The sequence below is a fragment of the Cyanistes caeruleus genome, chromosome 3, assembly GCF_971803275.1.
Source record: "Cyanistes caeruleus chromosome 3, bCyaCae1.hap1.1, whole genome shotgun sequence".
Taxonomy (NCBI): Eukaryota; Metazoa; Chordata; class Aves; order Passeriformes; family Paridae; genus Cyanistes; species Cyanistes caeruleus.
Genome location: NC_141703.1, coordinates 50,394,901 through 50,416,461, shown reverse-complemented (window position 1 = coordinate 50,416,461; position 21,561 = coordinate 50,394,901). Strand labels below are relative to the sequence as shown.

The 21,561-nt window shown below is 36.5% G+C and overlaps 3 protein-coding genes across 12 annotated transcripts in view; 2 read left to right on the top strand and 1 right to left on the bottom strand.

Annotated features, from left to right (window-relative positions):
• BORA (BORA aurora kinase A activator) overlaps positions 1 to 2,215 on the top strand; it is an 18,470-nt gene extending 16,255 nt beyond the window's left edge. For 5 of the 8 annotated variants that reach the window (XM_086881084.1, XM_086881083.1, XM_023930032.2 and 2 more), the window contains exon 13: positions 1,971 to 2,215. In XM_086881084.1, the coding sequence (XP_086737210.1) occupies positions 1,971 to 1,984 (14 nt within the window). In that variant the 3' untranslated portion in view covers positions 1,985 to 2,215. Of the gene's footprint in view, positions 1 to 332; positions 1,938 to 1,970 lie in introns of those variants that run through there. The other 3 variants (XM_086881088.1, XM_086881082.1, XM_086881081.1) reach the window with 1 other exon arrangement.
• Positions 2,059 to 21,561, bottom strand: DIS3 (DIS3 exosome endoribonuclease and 3'-5' exoribonuclease). Of its 2 annotated transcripts, XR_015284539.1 has the most exons (22): positions 21,312 to 21,561; positions 19,220 to 19,377; positions 18,287 to 18,480; positions 18,100 to 18,173; positions 16,858 to 17,025; positions 15,786 to 15,950; positions 14,771 to 14,884; positions 14,545 to 14,682; positions 13,361 to 13,507; positions 12,505 to 12,621; positions 11,627 to 11,728; positions 10,977 to 11,041; positions 10,788 to 10,872; positions 10,070 to 10,197; positions 9,523 to 9,609; positions 8,723 to 8,879; positions 6,951 to 7,165; positions 5,647 to 5,731; positions 5,379 to 5,547; positions 4,843 to 5,001; positions 4,317 to 4,439; positions 2,059 to 2,376 (listed from the first exon to the last, which is right to left on the bottom strand). XR_015284539.1 is itself a non-coding variant. In XM_086881077.1 (21 exons), the coding sequence occupies exons 1-21, from the start codon at positions 21,549 to 21,551 to the stop codon at positions 2,293 to 2,295; spliced, it is 2,889 nt and encodes a 962-aa protein (XP_086737203.1). In that variant the 5' UTR covers positions 21,552 to 21,561; the 3' UTR covers positions 2,059 to 2,292. The 2 variants fall into 2 exon arrangements, 1 of the variants encoding a protein (XP_086737203.1); XM_086881077.1 differs by lacking the exon at positions 5,647 to 5,731.
• PIBF1 (progesterone immunomodulatory binding factor 1) overlaps positions 21,419 to 21,561 on the top strand; it is a 104,390-nt gene continuing 104,247 nt past the window's right edge. Inside the window, exon 1 of one of the 2 annotated variants that reach the window (XM_086881078.1) lies at positions 21,419 to 21,543. The gene's annotated coding sequence lies outside the window, so the exon portion shown is untranslated. The remainder of the gene's footprint in view (positions 21,544 to 21,561) is intronic. The other variant, XR_015284541.1, reaches the window with a different exon arrangement.

Here is a 21,561-nt window from a genome sequence, read left to right as displayed (position 1 = left end):
CTAAGAAAATGCTTTTCTTCTATAAAAGTGAATTGTTACACTTTTACTTATATATTTAATTCCTACTATTATTATGTTGCTTACAGAAATTACCAATATACTTAGATAAACCCTTTAAAAATATAATGAACTTTTTGCATGCCATTTATTACCAAAAATATTAATACAAGCAAAGCTTCGATCCTTTAAAAAACAAAATCAATTAATTCAAATAATGGACTGGGCAGGGGGGGTTAGAAGCCAAGAACTCCATTTATGTAATCAAATCAGATTTGGTTGAATTTGCTTGTATTTGTTTAAAAGAACCTTCTGGAATTTATATGTGTAAATAGGGAGAAAAATATCCACATGGTAATCTTGTGGCCCTAGTGACCAAGAGGGAAAGAAGAGGTATGGGATACACTGGTATTTCCAGGCTGTTTATGTAGAGCTCTGGTAAACTTCATTGGATTAATGAAAAAGGGAAGTCCATTCTAACAAGTGTTCCAGGTAAAGCAGTCTTCCTCTTTTTTCATAGCAATGATGTCCTAGGATACTGGATGGAAATTCTGCATTCTGTTCTATTCCACAACCCACAGAAAAGCTTGTACCAAAGTGACAGTGGCTGATGAGCAGCTGTTGGCACACTAGGCCTGAAACCCATTAGTCACATTGGTCAGGTCTAAATGTGAAGGCAAGACAGCATTTTAAAAAAATCTTAAAAGGGGAGGTGTGAGCAGAATCTCTTGGCATTAATATCAGTGTGTTAGACCTGAGAGTTGTGTGTTGTTTGAATAGAACAGTTCTTGAAATATTTTCATTTATAATTTCCTAGTGAAGACTTTCTGAGAAGCATATTTCAGAAAAGGAAATGTCTGTCTGCATCACTTGATTGTAGTTCTCACATTGCAAAAATAAATATTTAAAAATTTACTTTAGAAATCTAATGAGCAAACATAATGTGCCTTACTTTTACTTCTGTAGCAATTTAATCACTATTTCTGAAATGCATGGGATTGACATGGAATGTCAATGTAATGGAATCGAGTGTCATAGAGTAGCTATTTCATGATCTTCTAACAGTGCCCTACTAGAAGCTGAAATACACTGAATTGGTAACTGTCAAGGGATAAATTTTGTTAAAAGTAGGCAATGAACTCAGACTTCTGGAAAACAAACCTGATAGAATAGGGCCTTCAAAATGTTCTTCGCTTTAGCTTTTAAGTTTTGTCACTCAGAAGCAGGATAAAACTTGTTTGAGATTTAAAAGTTACGTATGACCTTGTGTTATTTCTGTTTCTCATGATAACTTCAATGATAAGCAATTGAAAGGACTGTACAAAGCATTTATTTTTGCAATTGTGATTACTAAAATAGTAATGTAAATTTAATGAATGTTAAGCAGGGCAGCCCAAATTATGATCTGTTTCTGAATTTTTCTGAGTTACGTGTATAATTAAGATTTACTTTTTAACTAAATCTTTTGTTTTTATAATGTGTTCAATGATCAGAGGCTTTTGAAGTATTCACAAGTAAAAAAAGCCATCCCTTAAGTATTTAACTTCATCCTGTATTAGTATTTTCTTAAAGGTAAGAAAAATGTAAGAGCAGAAATAGGTGAATGTGAGAAGTGAGTAAGGATGCTCCCACCTGGATTGCCTGTATTTTTTGTCCTGTTTTGTAGTCTTCAGTTAGATGGGAAATATTTATTTTATGAAAACATGCTTATTTTTTTATTATGTTTGTACAACTGATTTGTAGAAGAAACCTGCTGTGCAAATTACCATGGAAATCACTTCACCATTCTGTTTCTGTTATTGTTAATGCATTGGTTGGCACACCTTGCACAAAATGGTCATTGTTTACATTAAATTAATACTAGTAGTTTTAATTAGAGTCCTTTAACAAGTCTAATTGTAAATTGAGTAGTGAAACAGAATAAAGACATTTCTTTAATACCTATTGTTTTATTGTTTAATTACTTCTTCTAGTTCTGAGGTGCTAAAGAGAATGCAGAGAATTCTGTCAGACTCTCAAACCTTCCTTAAGGCTGGCTGTTAACAAGAAACTCTACAATTGTTTCTTCATTTTGCAGAAATATTTATTTTCACCCACAGGACAAAGGTGTAGATTTACACTATTTTAAAACTTGTTCTGCATTCACAGTCATAAAAAAGTAGCTTTAAAAAAAATTCTTTATAGATTATTAAAATGTGTATTTAAAAAATAAACAAAACCTGCTTCTAGCATTTTTTGCCCATAGGGAAAAAATACGTAAATGCAAGTACTTGTGATTTCTTCTTTTGTATCCAGCTATTTTTGTAGTTTCTTTTTCTTTTTCTCTGGTTCATCCTTGCTGCTTGCCTCTGCAGAGAGATGTGCAGGCACATCATTTATCTACAGGAAGAAAAGAACATAAGTCAGAACATTTTCATTCAGGTTTTGCTATCCTGGTAAAACTTGAGTTTACTTGTACAGACCTTTTACAAACACTGTGTCAAATTTCTGATTTAGATAAACACCTAAAAGGTGTCTACCATCTTAGAATAGTCACAGGTAGAACACTCACCTGAAATTAAAAACTGAAAAAAAAAAAGGCAAAGAGAAGCAGCAGGACACCTTCCTGACAAAGCCAACAGGTTGTTAGCACCCCAAGCATGAGCTTGCATTAGCCTTATATTGTGTCTGTTTCCAAAGTGTCCCTCAGACTGGAGACACACCTACAACAGAAGCTCCTGAGAAGCTAGAGTTGGTGAGCACAAGCAGAGAGCAGCTCAGCAGCACAACAGAATAGAAGGGCTCCTCTCTGCTCCAATTTTTGTCTACTCAGTTTTTGAAATCACAGGGATTCAACTCAACAGAGACTTAAGGGGTGGACAGATCAGAGCACACTGCTGGGGAGGACCTGAGGGTGCTGTTGGGTGAGAGGCTGGACATGAGCCAGCCATGGGCACTCCCAGCCCAGAGAGCCAAAGGTGTCCTGGGCTGCATCCAGAGCAGCGTGGGCAGCAGGGCCAGGGAGGGGATTCTGCATCTCTGCTCTGCTGAGACCCCACCTGAAACCCTGCATCCAGCTCTGGGGTGCCAGCACAGGAAGGACGTGGATCTGGGGGAGTGAGTCCACAGGAGGGCCATAAAAATGATCAGAGGGCTGAAAGAAGCAGCTCTCTGTGAGGAAAGGCTGGTAAGAGTTGGGGTTGTTCACTAGGGAGACCTTTGAGCAGCCTTCCAGGACCTGAAAGGGGAGCCTACAAGAAGGCTAAAGAGGGACTTTTCACAAGGGCATTCAGTGACAGGAAAAGGGGGAATGGCTTCCTCCTGCCCCCACCTGAAAGAGGGTAGGTTTAGTTAAGGTATCAGGAAAAAATGCTTTATTCTGAGTGATGAGGTACTGGAACAGGCTTCCTAGAGAAGATGTGGATGCTAGATCCCTGGAAGTATTCTAGGATGGGGTTTTGAGCAACCTAATCTCATCAAATATGTCCCTGCTTATTGCAGGGGGGTTAGAACTAATGCTCTTTAAAAGGTCTTTGCAACCCAAACCATTCTGTGGTTCAAACTCATACAACACCAAGAATATTAGAATATATTTACGTGTTTGGAAGCATAATTTCTCAAGGAAAAAGGTAATCATATTTAACTGTATAAACATAAAGAACCTGTTGCTTATTTTGGGTTATCTTTCTTTCCTCTGATAAGGGATAGTCATTGCTGCAACCACCTGTTTACCAAGAAAGATACAGGTACTTTAAGAGTAGAATTTTGTAATGTCATGCAAAATACTTATCAGGCCTAAAGTATGAGAACAATTGCAAATCTCAGTGTCCTAAATGCACAAAGCTAGAACTGAAAAGTCTAGAGATTAGAGACAGTTATTAGGACATTACAGTTCTTACAACATTATTAAGAGAGAATTTTTATATTGTGGGAGTTGTAAGACAGAACTACCATTGACACCCAGCAATTATACAGAGCTGAGCCACCCATCACAGTTGTACTTCACTGGAGTAAAGGGAAGATCCTGCTGAATTTTGGCAGATTTTCAGAGGGACATTTGATTACACAACTGTGAAATTCAATGCATTACTTCAGAGAATCATCAGTCAACAGTGGAACTATCCTGATGGGCCCAAAACGTAAGTTTAATTTAGAAGGCTCTATTCCTTTCAACAGCCAGTGAAAGCAGACTTGTGTTTTATTGAGAGTGGATATGAAGCAGTCATTACAAGCTGGTTTTAAGTTTTGTTTTTTCTTTTGGGTTAAATTTCAATTATATCACATAATGATTTTTTAACATTACTGAAGGATAATATGGTTCTAAGAACTCTGTGCCTTACCTTGGGTTCTACCAAGACCATCCGCATTTTCTGATGTTGGATGTTGGAATCATCTAACATAATGTTCACTTTAACTTTATCAAACATATGTAATGTTGTGTCTTCCACAGTAAGTGATGGCACCTGAAAGTTCAAATTTTGTATACTCACTATTTGCAACAGCTTATGTTTTTATACAAGTAAATATTTTTGTATGAAAATATTACTGTTACATGTAAATAAAAATAACCAAAAATTAATGTAGTGAATATTCAGTATTGTAATATGTGGTACATACATTTTTTGCAGTAATTAATCAGGTAATTAGATGTCAGTACTACCTATTATAGAAACAAATTCCTGTCAGAACCTACTTATTTAGACTTGGAAAGACTATAGTGACATTACTACTAGAGATTAATGAACTTGCACTTAGAAAAGCCTCTCTTACCCTTCTAAATCCAACTAGAATAGATTTTAGTCATTCTGCTTGCTTACCAAATCAGAAAATAAAATTGTTTAAGAACAAATAATAGTAAGAACGTACCTCACTGTTGTACTCCAGTTTTGGTGCTGGTTTGTCTTTTTCTTCAAAGAAGACTGTTCCTTCTAACCCATACTTGGGAATCAGAACCACAATCGCATTTTTTCTTACAAATAATATATATGCATCTTCATTTACTACTCCCTTGGTTTTGAAGAACAGCTGTAAGAAAAGCAAAACATACAGATCAGAAAAATAAAGCACTATAACATTCTCTTTCGAATTACAAATACACTCTGAGAAAATTAAAACAGTGAAATACACATCTATACTTAGTGATAATTACACAGCATATCCTGAAAGCAGATTTTAAAAAAATCACATAAAGCATTTATAACATTACTGTAGGATTAAGCATTCATATTTATAAAAGCACAGAACTAAAAGAATCCTGAAGATGCCATTCTGAATTTTTCAGAGCAAGCAATGTTTTAAACTTTTTGTCAGAAGCATCCCTCAGCCTTTAAAATTTCTGCTCTCTTGCTTGGTTTTGCCCTAGCAGTGTCTATAATTCAACATAACATCCCAGAACTACTTACCTGCGTATGGAATGCCACAGAGGCTCTTTGTGCATATTGTGCCATTTTATGTCGATAATTGAGATTTTTACACATCTCTGCCAGTTTGTGTTTATCTGTGAGTTCTGGGTAAGTACTGTCTGCTCCTATGGCCACTGCCAAAAGCCGATGGACTATGATATCAGCATACCTGCAAGGATGAGGTTAAAATCATCAATGACACAGTAAGACATAGATTTTCAAAATTAATAAAAAAGTTTCTGAACATACATTTGTTTTTGTGACTTACAGATTTAAGGTTTTGTAATAATGATGGTCTGCTGGCAACTCCCTCTATTAATTCAGCATCCATCTCTTTTCTGACCAAAGATACACTGCAGAGCCAGAATACTGTTAAAATGTTTGCTAAGATAAATTCTTTATTGTGCCAGAAAAAGAAACAAAGTTGTATTTTTGGACTTAAGAATGATCTTTCACCATGGCATTTTAAGCCAATCCTTCTTCCCTCTCCCATGAAATTAGATGAATTTAGTGCAGAATAGTATATCAATGCCATAGATCTGTGAAGTATAATCACATTTGAACTTCAGCAAGGAACTTTTTAATACATCTGGTAAGAACTAAAATGTACCATTTGGACTCCCAGAAGTTCCACAAATTATCCATAGAAATAAATACTGACGAATTTTAATCCACATCTAAGAAATTTCACTTGAAAAGTTTTCTAGGGCGCATGATAACAATTATTTTCTTCAGAACTCAGTGACTTCTTGGTCAGGAGAAAAATCTTAACATACTTTTCCAAGAAGTATGATTTCATTGCATGCAATAGCTGCCAATAACAAGTTCCCAATTACCAGTGTTTTCATATGGAAAATACAGTCTCCTCAAAATTTAAACACAGTTTCCATCTCAAAAATGGCTGAGCAAACTCTGCCCCAGTCTAAGACTAATGCTAAATGACCCCAAGTGCGTTTCTATGCCAGACATGTGCATTAGATATGTATTCCTATTATTTTTGCATTTTTTTTTAAATGTTACTAAACCCTAGGAGTTGTGGACAGTAAACCTGGGAATGTACATGAAGATGGGCCACTATGTAAGCCACTGCTGTTTCAATTGAAATCTAATGCTGAAAAGAAACTTTAATGGACAACACTGTTGAAGAATGGCTTGCTTCTCAAGGCCATAGCTCCTCTGAAGGCCTGCACAACCCTGAGTTTGAGTTAGCATGAGTCCTTGGCACAACATTGTGCTAAAGATAAGAGGAAAACTAAGTGCTAATGTGACAATGAATAGGATGGGAACTCAGGATGTGAAGTATGGATGAGAATTCAGGATGTGAAACTTGCAAAATGTATCTTATATAGCCTCCTTAATGTATCTTACGAGTTCTGCTAAAAGTATCTTAAGGAGCTCGGGTGTTATGAGCTGGACCAATTATATTGTAGAAACTACTGCGTGAAAAACAGCAATTATCTAATCATAATGGAACAAGTAGCTAACCCATACTGAGTTGTCTCTTGATTCCCAAACCCTTCTCCTGCACACCACCACTATCTTTTCTCTGAAACTTTCATAAAATACAAGTACCTTCTAATAGGTGAGGTAAAGTGAGTATAAATAGGTGAAGCTAAACCATAGTGATGAAAATCATTATCCATTCCCGAGCAGAAGTAAACAGCTTGCATCATGCAGCGAGTGGTCAAAATTCGCAGCAGTGTGTTTAGGTAGGGGAATGCAGGAGATTCAGCTTTGTCTAATGATTCAGCTAAAGCCTTTGCTGAATCTGTCTTAATTTCCAAATTCTGAAAGAAGAAAAGAAACAAAAAAGATCAGGTATTACTAGCAAATATACAGAATATAAGCAGAAATGTAACAGCTACATCTAGGATAATCTTAGCAACTGGCACAGCTGTAACACCTACTAACATGATGGAACACTACTACTACAAACACAAACAAAATCCATCCATGCACAGGTCCCTCCCTCATTATTACTAGCTCTATGCAGAAAATGACATGCTAAGTCAGTAGCACAGGAATTCAGAAAAGACCCATTCTGAACTAAGAAATACTTTATGCCAATATTAAAGAGGTTTTATTTCCTTTGGTTTGATTTTTCTATCCCTCTATTAAATCAGAACGAATGTAAAAAAAAATAAAAATCCATGTATTTATGCCACAAAGATTTTCATCCAAGCACAAGGTAAATAATTGACTTTATAGTATTTCCTCTGCAAAATTATTATAATGTATACTTGGAAAAATGAAATGTAAAACTAGTACTGTGTATAACATTTTTTTCTGTGTTTCCAGTGCTGTCTGATAAAAATTCAGGTAGTGTGAAAATACATAATGCATTTTTAATTTCCAGAAATACAAGGTAAATTTCATCACATGATCAGCTGAATGCTCTTTCCGTCACATACAGCACTGACAATAAAGTATGATCCAGAGATCAAATTATGCTTGCATTATGGCAAGATAGTTGCATTTTTATTTAAAAAATATAAATATAGCATATTAATACCTAATTGTGATAGTTGTGTCAAAAGTAGTAAAATCCCTCTTTGGTTTATTTAAAAGAATGTTTACCTATGCACAGGAATTTAGCTTTCCCAATCAAACAGTATTTAAAAAATATTTTTCAGAACACAAATCATTATCATTATTCCAGTTTTATAGCAGTGGAAAATTAAATGGGTTAGGTTTAGGCTTGTCTATTTATGTCACACTGAGAGAATCTGGGAGTTTCCCTCTTGATCTTATGAAAAAAAAAGAGGTGGGGAAAGAGCTGAAAGAAAAAGAAATGTGAATATGCATCACAAAATTACAAGTTTAGCTCAAATAAAAGATCCTGAAACTGGAAAAGTAATTTTTTCTGTTCAGACTCCTTAATTACATTAGACTTGTTTCAGTCTAAATAAACTTCTAGTTGCTCTATGGAGAAGACAAACTATAAACACATTTTCTTACTTCCTGACTTTAAGAGAAACACATCATTTGATGTGACTGATCAATTTTTAAGTACATCAATAATGTATATGATCTAAAGCCAAAAACTGTCTCAAAAATCACAGGTGACTTGGAAAGGAGAAATATTCACAGCTCACAAGTGCTACAATGCAAGATTGAAGAGAGTGGTATGTTTTCTTTACCTAAGAAAGGTTTTAAAAAGCACAACCATCTTCCTTTCACCTAGAGGTACAATTATCCTTCTAAAAATACCAGGGATTTCAAAGTGTAGCTGATACACATTTAAAATACTGCTATCCAGCCCTTTTTCCTAGTTAAGTAACCAACCAGAGAGAAAATACAGCTTTTCATAATTACCATGCTTAATTAGCATGGTAAAAACTTACCTTGGACTTAGCAGCCTTCACAAGGATGTCATAATTTGATGGGGGAGGAGCGGGATGTTTCCGGAGCAAGGCAAACTCTGGGAACTCATCATAAATTTTTTGTGCTACAGAAATATTGGCAAGCAACATGAACTCTTCAACCATGGAATTTGTCTCTCTATCAAGATAATTATTTTATATTGTTAGGAAAGCATTAGACATTTACTTTGAGGGCATAATGAAGAAACATTCCAGCATCCTGACAATGTTATGGAATATTAACTAGTGGTTTTGAACATTTATACAAATAGGTAAGCAACTTTAAGACTAAAAGCAATGCTTATTAAGCTCCAAATACTGAATCAGAAGAAAAAACAACCTGAAATATTCTACATCATCAAATTAAAGAAAAATGCTCACTAAAATGCCTGAAAAGATCAACAGATAAACCTCTTGACTTCTTCCTAAGAAGCTCACATATGAAGCACACAGTTCGAGTCTTGCTAAATAAATACTTCAGTAAAATAGAGGAATTCTCTTTCTGAGGATCAGCTTGGGCAAAAAAGTTGTGGATGCTCTATCATTGGAAGTGGTCAAGCCCAGACTGGGGGGGCTTTAAGCAACCTCCTCTAGTGGGAAGTGCCTGGGCCCATGGCAGGGGGGTTAGAACTAGGCAGGCTTTCAAGGTCCCTTCCACCTCAAACCATCCTATAATTCTATGACCTGCACTATTACAGGAACTTTGTACATTATTAACTAAATGTTGCTACTTAAACACATCTTTAATTCTGTCCCTACCCTGAATTAACTAAAATGCATACTTGAGCTCCTTTGTCTGCAGGTCAATAGGATCATGAGTTTCACTGTCCATGTGGAAACGAACCTCTGGTGATGCAAGTGTCAAGGCTCTGCAAGACAGTAAGTGGTATTAAAAAATTACAGTAAAGCAGACGGAGCAGCTGAGCTGCAAGCCCGTAACAATATCTGGGGTTACCATGACAGTGTAACTTAAAATCAGCAGAAATTAAAAATAAAATTGTGGAATTAATATTTAAATTTGCAAGAAATGTCATGCAAATACACACCATAGAAGCTCCTAAAATTTCAAACACTACTCCTCTAGTTGTGCATTTATGAGTCTGTGAGATCCATATTGATTGATCTTGCAAAGAAAAAGTTAATATCCTAAGTTTATGTATTTTGGGAAATAAGGATAAGCATTCTTATGCAAATCAAAATGGCAAAATACTTCTCTTTCACAAGATTCTCACTAGAAAAATGGACACAGAACCATAATATATTTTGACAGCAAAAACAGTCAGAAAAAAAAGGCGGGGGAAAAGGTAACAGGTACACTGCATGGCTTACCCATTATCAATTCTTTTCTTCTTCAAGATTTTTGCTAATCTGTTTAGTCCACGTAGGCTGTTAGTAATATCATCATTCATAGTTGCTGAATCTATTCTCATCTGTGCTTCAGCATAGGTAAGAGAAGCCTTGAAGAGGTTAAAAAAAACAGACATCATGATACATAATTGAACTTTCTAAAAAAAACCCATTCTTTTGTCTTGCAGAACATACAGCCTGCTGTTATAACTTGCTTCACAACATTACAAAGCTTTACATTCAATACCTAAATGCCTGTTATTCACAAAAATTATGGACAAATGAAGACAGATTTATGCAAGATATTAAGATATACCAGGCATTTACAGGGTGGTCTTTTTCTTTTTGCTGATCACGTGTGTTTTATGCATTGGAAGTCTAATTTTCAGAAATGTACTGAACAGCTACAGAATCCATTGAATTTAACTGATTATCTGGTGCTCATCAGCCATGTCCTATATGCATCGTACACACAGTAACTCCACACATAAACACTGCAGCCAGCCTTAGAGGCTGAGAAGAACACAGAAGAATCAAACATTTTCTTTATTTTTTAGTATTTCCTAGCACCATTTTCTAATTCTAATAAAATATAAATCATTAATCAGAAAGAAAACTTTGTCAAGTCTGTTACCATTGTTTTTATAATACAGTTTACAGCTTTTTATTTCAGAATTATAGTAATTTTTACATGACTTACCTTGGAATTAATAACACTCTTCGTAAATCTGGTTTTTAGAATTTCAGCCTCATGATTCATTTCCCATATGCATGAAAATGCAAGCCTAAGAGAGAAAGAGAGAGAGACAGAGGGGAAAACCTGTAAAAATCCCTACATAAACAACTGTAGTTTCTTGTCAGGATCAAAGTATGGATCATATACATATACCTGTCCACATTAGATCTCAGAGAGCACAAGTTGGAACTAAGGAGCTCTGGAACCATATCAATCCTCTGCAAAGAAAGAATAAAAATCAGTACTTTTTAAATTAGCATTTTGACTTCCTGATTTTTAATGTAATAAAAGCTTGGAAATTTTTTTTTTTTTTTTTTGCCAAGTCAGCTCAGATTACTGAAAGTAAAGTAAGCCACTTTAGGAAAATTCATTCCAAGATTTATTTTAGTTATCACCTTTTAATAACAATGATTTCTGAAAAGAAATCATGGTCTGGAAGAAATAACCAGGACTAAGTTTACAGTGTTCATGAATGCAAATCATAGGAACGTTCAGAGATTTAGCATCACAAAAAATGCAAAACCAATGGAAAAGGCAAAACCAGGCCACTTCTGCAATTTCAGATTGGAATTAAAACAGTATTCCGGTTTCAAAACCACATGCTAATAATGCTTCAAACCAGAGTTGAATGGAATTTTGTCCAGATAGCAGCTTTTAAAAGGTAAGACAGAAAATACAATTATCTTAGACAAATTGTCTACTTTTTTTTTTCTCCTTATTTCCGAGAGAATGTCCCCACTCCCATGAATTGAAAGAGGAAAGCAATGAAAATCCAACCACAAGAAGCTGTAGCAAACAATTACTTTTTCACACAGATACACTGTTGTTCCTCTTTTTACTGACTCCTCATCCAAAGCATTTCCTGGGCGAATAAAATGACTGACATCTGCAATATGTACACCAACCTAAAAAACAAACATCACATTATGCACCTCATGAAACAGAAACAGTTCTCAGAGTGAAACTTTCCCACATTTTTACAAATCAATTTATCCATTCCCAGTTCCTTTCAGCAGCTCCCATATTTTGTAATAATACTTAAAACCTATCATACTGATATTAAAAAAGTGAACAGGGGCAGAATATATTCAAAAAAAGGGCATTTGTACATTTAGGGGAAAGTTATATTCACAACCAATGCAACTTTTCTTTGAGGGTCCAAATAACCTCTTCCATATTCTTCAAGACTCACTGAAAATTTGTTTTTGCTTTTCTGTTTGCTGGACCTATTCTGGCACACCCTGCTATTACAATTCTAAATTAATTTCTAAAAAGGACAATCTGACTGAATCAGTTATAAACGAGTAGAGACTTGGTGTTAAGTCTGTAGCTTTTTACTGCCTTTTATAAAATAAAATAAACTCCACAGGCATTACAGCAGTAGCATTTTTTTTTTTCTGTAAATATCCTTGTTTCTAACACTTAGCTAAAGGAGTAAATAAATGTTAACTTCTCATGCCAAATGAAGATAAAGTAGGGAGAATCTAGAAGACACTAAATTCCCACTTTTGACACTGATCTGATGCAAATTAACTCCCTTTTTTTATTACCATCTTGCAGCTGTGCAAACACCATTAATTTATTTATAACAAATCTGGACCTTTGCATGTGTCATTTAGCACTACTGCACTGTTTGTAAAATAAAGGAAGAAGTAAAAAAATTACTAGATTGATACAATACCTCTAGATTTCCATTTCCTATTTCTCTACAATGTAATGCATCATCAATATCTGTACAACCAGGAGGATCAACACTACAAACATTCAGATGCCTTAAGTCCTCCCTGTGTTTCATATCCTGAAATTTAAAAGAAATAAAAAATTGTTTACAAGAACACCCTTCCTTTTCCAAGTAAAAATGGTCATTTGAGAAAGGCACATTGCATAAGATTTTCCCCAGCAACCAAGTATTTTCAGAATGTTTATTTTGTTTTGGGTGGTTTGTTTTATGGCAAGATCAAAACAGATATGCAGAAACAATGACAGAAAAAAACCAAGAAGATTAAGTACTAATTTTTTTTGTTTGTTTGTTTTACAGAAATGATGAAGAGAATCACAACACAACCATAGTTTCATCATGATGTTATAATTAGCAATATGAGGAATTGAGATTTTTTTTTAAGTGAAATTTTGACTGATGTCCAGCTGAATGACTTGTCTCGGATATGACTACTTTCAAGTCTAAGCTTTCTAAGGCTTAGTTGTCTACATAATTGAAAGGAACTGCAGACTTTGGAAGTATCTATCCTTGCAAAATAGTTGTCTCTCCTTTGCAAAAAACCTTATTTTATCTTTTTATTCTTTAACAAAACCTGTAGTTATCATCTTTATCTTAAAATATTTATCACAAACAAATGCAGTTTTAGCCAAAATGCAAAAACTTGAAGCGGTCTTGTTTCCATAGGAAATGCAGCTGAAAGTTCCCTCCTGGACAACACTTCTCATCTATTTCTGGTGCATTGGGATATTCAAGGATGTCACAATTTGCATTGAAGGGCAAGGTTCAATAATTACTACACTGAATTACAAATTATTACCTCTTCTGTAATGCTCCATGGCATTTTTGGTAGGAAACTAAGGACAGCCTGGGAAAAAGCCTGGTGAGGGACATCATGTTCAAGCAGAAGAACTTCTGTCTCTGTCTCTTTATCTCCAGCGCTTCCCAAATTCTTTACAAAATGACCCTGAGGAATAATATAGGTACAAACACACACACACATCAAGCAACACCATTTGTCCAAAAATAAGTATTTAAGTACATTAACCCTATTCTTGTATTAAACTACACAGTGGAAACAATCTTTTTTAATTTGGTTAACTTTCCCATCTTTAAGAGATATTTAATTTTAAACATTTATTTGTTTCAGAAGTCTGAACTGAGTCCATCCAGACTGTTCTTCTAGAACGGCTCTAAATTCTCCACAATTAAGACTCCAGAATTTATAAAGGTGAAATCATTTTTGCAGGAAGGAAAAACCACTGCTACAAAAACAGCAGAACTCATACAATCTAATTTCTCTATGGGTTTGCCTTGTGGCACACATCTCACACTCTAATACCACATCAACTCTGCCTTCTTCCTCATTTCTCTGCAGTAATGCTGTCTTGGTCTTAATGCTTCTTCCATATATTCCACATTCCCTTCATTACTTTAAACAAGAATGAGATACCTGTGCTCTGCCTCAACACAAGCTGTGCATTCCCACACGAGCCACTGGAAGACTTCAAAACCTGGCTAGTGCTCAGTACAAATGGAAGGCAGTGTTCTCAGTTTCTCATACAGCCTCAGTTATTTATGCTGAGCTTTTAACTACTTTTACACTACTGGCAATTTGATTGCATTGGGTTCATTTGTCAAATATCTGATGGAACAGTGATTGGTATGTGTGAATGAGCAAAATGACAGTGAAAGATTCACATTTCTGAGAACTCAGACTTAAGTCCCTGGTTAACCTACATAAAGCATCTTAAGTAGCACATATATGTTCAATGCAGAACTGGATGATTACATTTTTTAAGTATAATAACCCCATAGCTGATGGTAAGTGCAAATTAAATAATTTAGGGACTTCTTTAATTTGCACCATCAAATGGCACTCAAAGAATTTAAACCTTATCTCAACATTGTTTGCAGTTAATCAGTGTTGCTGATAAATATTTTACCTAAGAAACACAAAAAAATCAGACAGTTAAAAGTTCAGAAGAAAATGCCTAAACTTACATTAGGATACCTGGAATTCCTGGGCCAACCATCAATAGCAACAATGATTCTTTGCCCTTCCAATGTATCTGCTTGTCTGGTTTCTATTCGAATTCGAGGAATTCTGCGATCAGCTGGTGTAAATAAATGGCGCCTTGCCTATGAACAATCAGAAAAAGGAACAATTAATTTCCAAATAAAGAAAAAATCCAACCCTGCACTTACAGTAAGTGGATCATTTCCTCACCTCTTTAATCTGTGACTTGGAAAGCATCCCACAGTACGGCCGCCAGTTTCGTTTTATAATGCCCACTACTCTTCCTGTTGGCCTCATCATATCCTTGTTAATGGAAGTCTTCAGCTGGTAAAACACAGGTCACAAATACAAAACTGAACTCATGATTGACCACAGTAGGTAACTTAAAACTTAGTAGCAACGTTTTGTAACTCATTATACAGACATAAATTCTATTTTGACTTCATAAATGGAACCTTCTGTGCTTTCCTGTGCTTTGCATGACTTTTAATATTTTCAGTATGTGACACAACTGAAATCACATCAGTATGTGATGTGACCTAGCAGAGACAGTGGGAGAAAACAGCATTCTGCAGTCCTTTTCTGCTGTTCCTTGTTTTTCTGAAAGGATGTTCATTAAGAAAACCCAAACAAGTAACGTTTTCCATGTTATTTTACAATCTAGTGTTTTAATTTTTTGGAGTCCTTTTACGCTGCCTGAAAATTTTCCAGTAATTCTCCACATAATTATTTAAAAACATTCCCATGAAATTCAGTGGAAATATAGTTTTTGAAGAAATTATCTTCTTGTACAGGGCCTACACATGTGTACACTGCATGCACATTAAGCAGAATTACTGCAAGACCCAAATATAACCAAACAGGTTCCAAATGCATGTATTGCCTATATAAAAGATGATTCTCAGGATGCTGGAATGCCTACTCTAACAAATCCTAAGCTGCACATCAGTAAATAGAGATTTACATTATTACATGACTACCATTCAGCAACTTTTGGATTCATTAAGCTTAATAAAGTAATGTGGGAATTTCTAGCAGGGACTAATTGAAAATGGTCTTTATCCATCATCATGTATTTAACACAACTGTGTAACTACAATTAAATCTTATAATTTTGTATTCACATTTTATAAAGAGGACATATAAATTTAAAGCCTAACACTGTCAAGCTACCACAGACTTCACCTCTTGTATAACACCACAGTTAAGTAAAACTCTTTCATACAATGTTTTCTTTTTCCTCTTCATTTTCAATGTCCTCTTCATTCTGGCCATCATCTTGCAAGACCACTGAGGATGGTGCCACCCATTCATCTTTTGCCAACAGCTCCACAGCTACAACATCTTCATGAATTGCTCGATTCAAGTGTTTCAGTCCCTGTACAATTATCTGGATTTTTTAGAAAACAAAATGGAAATGCAAATATTCATGATGATGAAAACAGAAGACCCAAATCTAGAGCAGTGTAACAGAAAGTAAACATGTATGACAGGTTCTACATTCCAAAGAACATTTTAAAGTATGTTTGTGATGCACTTTATTCTTCTGCCAAGTTTTCTTACAGTACAGACGATCTTATACCAAGATTCCAATTGCTTCTATAAGAAATATGTTTCCCCCTGGTTTTTAAGTTGTTTTTTTCTAATTAAATCAGTTTTTTTGCAGGATAGGGGATTCCACATACTGCTGAGAAAGAGGAATAAAAGAGAGACAAGAGAAGTACCTCCAGCTGCCAAAAACAGGGAGGGAGGAGACAACTGCCACTGCTTGGAAACAGCATCTGTACAATGCACTAAGAATCCAGCAGGCAGACAGATGGACTATCTGCTGGGTGGGAAACAGCCCAGCTGCCCCTCACCAGGCAGGAAAACAGAAGAGGGGAAACAAAGCAAGAGAACCACACAAGTGCCCATGACTGTTTTGTTTCTGAAAATCCTCCTACACACTTGTTCCTTTGTCTTTCACCATATATTTCAAACTGATTTTAAAACCTCTTACAAGGTCAATTGAAAAACTATTAACAACCAAGATTCATCTTTATTTTACCAATTACTTTATCAAACTGTAATTTTAAATACATCATTCTTTTTCCAAAAAGAGCATAGTCAGCATTTCAGCACTCTATATGCACACAAATACAAAATGAAAACATCAGCACAAACATCAGCAAAAACCAGAAGAGTAAAAAATGACTAATATGCTCCATTTTAACATGCATCACCACGAAAGAATTAAATTTTAAGCCATTACAAAGGCTAGTTAAAGTTTAGAGCATGGAGGTAAATTTAAAACTCACCTCTTTGTTTTCTTCAGCATCTCCATGAACCCAAACAGTAGCTTCAAGATAATTCTCTCTGTTTGCCCTGTAAGTTCCTTGGAGGTAAATACCAGATTTTATTCCTTGCTGCAATTTGCTAAGAGGAATATGTTCTGGGAATATGATTTTTCCACCTTCTATTTCTTTCTTTACGAAAAAAGAAAAATAGGAGAAGAAATTTTCAGTATTTTATATTCATGTTAATTTCAAAACCAATCTCGGGAACATGACATACCCAAGCTAACAAACTCCCTAATTGTAACTGTGTGTGTGTATGAATATTCACAATAATGAAAAGCTATTATTAAGCAGTACTTTTTTAGTGACACATCGAAAGTATAAAGATGTGGCAATTCTAGGAACTTTTCCTGTTTTTCTGCAGTTACTTAAAAACATACTGCACAATTTTATGTTGATTTGGATATAGTGACGAAACAGATACTCAACAAAGAAAATATTAGTGTAGTAAAGAGTATGGCCCACAGTGTATGTGTACTGTAAGCTATAGGAAACATTATGAAAATATATTACTGTGACAAAACTTTGGAGCAGTCAGACAAGTGCTGCTTGTGACCTAGTTAACTGCTGAGAATACCTGAGCCCTCCACTTTCTTCCCACTCTTGCACAGAGTTCTATTCTGTTAAAACTGATTCTGATGAAATTAACTTTCCCATTTTTGTGGTGAGTGTTCAGCTATATCAATTGTATGTGAACATCTAAGTCTTGACTCTGATAAACACAAAGCACAAGGAAGTAGAATTGGATGGAGCTCATCTTTGAGCTGCAGCCTGCATTTATGTCAACTTAAATAATCATCAAATGAAAATGCTTTTGATCAATAACTTAGCATAGATTTTCCAGCAGACAGAAACAAAGATCTAAATGGTTTGCAATATATTTTGTTTTCATTTTGCTCCAATTGTTTCTCATTCATACACTTTATTTAACCATTATTATTCTCATTTTCACAACAGTTATCTAAAGCAGCTTTTTACAGATAACAAGATACATACTGACAAGAATATAAGCAGTAAATGAAAATGGCTGCAGTATTTCCTTTTTACTTTTCAGTTGTCAAAATGTTAAATTGCCAAAATAGTAATAAAGTCCAGACTCCTTGTATTCTAAACTGATGCCAGTACCCTGACATACAATATGCAATATTATACTGCAAGCCATTTGTGATCAATTTGTTTTATAAAAAGAAAATAAAAACATACCCCTTCATCAGATACACAAGCAAGACGATCTACAAGCTCAGGATTTGCTGTCAAGCTTTTTATATACTCCTCACCTACAAAAGCACACAAATATTTATGCAAGAGATGCGTGGGACTTAGGTCCCACGAAGTAACTGCTCAGTTTATTTGAGCAATAAATATTAAACATACATACTACCTCACTTACACGTATAAGCAGTTATTCCTTCCTCCAAAGCTTTCTCTTTATTAATTCTGTCATTTGTTAAGAAGATAACTTGAATCTTTTCCTCTTCCTCTATTTTCTTCAAGTGTTCATTGTACCATTTCACTGCTACCCGAATGGCTCTGTCATTGCGGTCATTAGAAGTTTCTCCCCGCTCTTGCTCTATGTACGTTTCTCTAAATAAATTTTAAAAACAAAGTGGGGTATTTGACAAACCAAAACAAAGCCCAGCATCTATCGATATGTAAAATTTTCAGACAAACAAGATCAAGGCTGTTAGGCCAAATAAATCATTACTGTACCCATCTTTATAACATGTAACACCTCATTAGGCCACTGAAGGGCCAGAAGACCTTTTCCTATGGGTAAAGGAAAATAGGAAGGAAGTGTTAATTTCTAATATAACTTTCTCACAGATAACTGAAGAGGTTTGCATTCAAGCTGTTAGAACTATGGATTCAAGATTCCTAGAACTACGATACTGCTGTAGTGGAAACTACTTGTGAGCACAAATAAAGGCAAATTAATTGCATCTCCATTTCTTAGAGCTTTCTGTCATTAACTTAATGGATTTTTAAATTCTGCTACAGAGTATCCTGACAATATTGATAAAGCATTGGAATATGTTTAAAAGGGACACCAAAATGGACAATCAGTACCCTATTGCTCAAGACAGTGCTGTCTGCAAAGCTTATTCAATATTCTAACACCTTTTCATAAAATATATAGATTTACAGTAACTATAAATAGAAAAGCTCCTGGAACACCAATTATTTCCCAACAGGAATCCTTAGAAATATACAGTTCTATGACACCAGTCTAATTTTTCTTCCAGTCCACAAGTTCCAGTTTTGTTTCCCACTTTCTTTTACTGGATATCAGCCCAACTTTGTTATATCCCGTTCCACCCCTTACCTGTGGTGCTCATTGGTGAAAGAATAGAAATGTTTTTCTGGGTTTTGAATCACGTCCCTAATTCGCTTGTACACTGGCGCGCTCCGATTCCTGACTTCTTGAAGGACTGTCTGCAGCACAATGACATTCTTAATAACAGGATCTTCAAGGATATCAATCTGAGGGACAAAATGGAAATTAATCAAAATTGTTGTTTAATTCTATCCAATAACAGGACTTGAAATACTTCCTTGGCTAATACATGAAAAGCTAACATGAATAATGAGTGGCACTCCTCCTGCCTTTTTCTCTCACCACTGGGAAACTGAACAGTGTATTAAATTGCTTTCTCCTCCTTGTGGGAAAAAAAGTCAAATAGGATTTTCCAGCCTCTCTCTGACCTGAAGATAAGGATTTATTCTGACCTCCAACAAATTCACTCCCAGTGCGTGCAGGATTCCAAACAAATGTAAGGCCGAGTGTACAATACAAATTTTGCTTGCATAAAATGGGTTCCTATAAAATTTACCCTTAGTAAACAAAATGCAACCAATGCACAATCTGTCAGAAATCTGATGTAATTTACAGACTGTCCTCCTTTGACCAACACTGACTGTGTTGGGTTCTAACGTGGTACCCAACTACTCTTACAGCTGACGTGCCTAAGCATGTGCAGGATTGAGTTCTCCAGAAACAATACCACTGTTAAAATGAAATTTTAATTTCCATGGAATCAAATCAATGGGCATTCTGCAAGCTGCTCTTTGCTTTTGACAGACTTTTTTATTTTTTAAGGAATATTGCTAATTTTTTCAGCATTTATCACAAACTCCTGACATCAAGACAGAGAAATACACACTAGAAATCCATGTAATCTGTTGGGAGAAAAAGATAGGAGCTTCACTTCCTAACCTTGTGGCAAGAAACTCTGCCCACCTGCAAAATGAGACAGCAGTAAGGCTCTAGGGGGCATAGCCAAAGGAATTAAAATCAACACCAGACCAAGGTCCTGTGAATCTGATGCTTACACAGCCTAAAAGATTTAAAGCCATGTTCAAAGGGGAAGAAATCCAGCATTATTCTATGCAAAAACTGAAGCACCAGTCCAGGTTTTACTGTGGCAAAACTGTTTGAGTTTCTAGGCCAAACCTTTCCCTATCATTACCAAGGCCTTCCAATCCCCACTTCTCCAGTTCACATCAGCACACCCTGGCACATTCTCGGAGCATTCTATAGGACACACATACAAATGTTACCAACACACACCAAGAAGTCCATTTGTAAGAGGCAGAAAATATCCCTTGACCTGCTGTTTTGGGACGAAGATCCTCCCAACTTTTGGGATCTCTGCTAAAACACACAAGTGTTGTGCCCCTCTCCAGAGTACTTCATAAATTAGTTACAGTCTCCAGTATGTGCACAAGGCTGTTCTACCTTCCACAGAGGTACTCAAAAACAATGAAAGAAAAAAATTAAACATCAAGCCTGGGAATTCCTCCCAGCCTCAAAGTCTACTGTCTGCCCTGCTCAGATTCAGACCTCTGCACACCTATGGATAGGCTGCAGAGTAAAGTTGCCCCCGTGCTCCCAGAGCTTTGCATGAGATGATTTCACACCGTCTATTCATTACATGATACCAACATGACACTATAAAGAAACTGAACCTACACCCTGAAAAACAGAAGAGGCATTTAACAAAATACAGCGACCACAGAATAAAACGACAACAAAAAAGAAAATCACAAAACAAACAAGACAAACAAAATAGTCCACACGCGCTATCCCCCTATAAAACTGGAACACAGTCTAAGACCAGGCCAGGTTCGCTGATGCTGCAGCCTTCTACTCAGGAGCCGGCAGGGAAAGACAAGACTACCCACGCAGGAATCAAGCAGCTACAGGCAACACGGCAGGAGCCACGCCAAACGCGCCTCTCCAGCGCGACGCTGGAACCCCCACGGAAACTTACAGCCACCAGGATTTAACAAGGCCGGCGCTGGAAAGGCTTGAGCCAACACGTGGAGCCCGGTCGGGCCCAGAGGAAGGCAGCGGCGAGCCCACCCTAGAGCTGAGGCGGCCACATCATTCGTCCCTCCCGGCCGGAGGCGCTCACCTGGTGCAGGAGGAGGTTGGTGTCGGGCAGGAGGAAGTGCGGCCCGGGGCAGAGGCTGCTGGCGGGGCCGCTGGGCCGCGCCTCCAGCCCGGGCGCGCTCCCGGCGGTGGGCGCGGCGGGGGGGCAGAGGCGGCACGCGGCGGCGCCGCACGCGATGTCGTCGCGCAGGTAATGCTCGCGCACCACCTTCACCACCGCGCCCGCCCGCGTGCGCTTCACGAACGTCCGCGAGGTCAGCATGGCGTGCGGC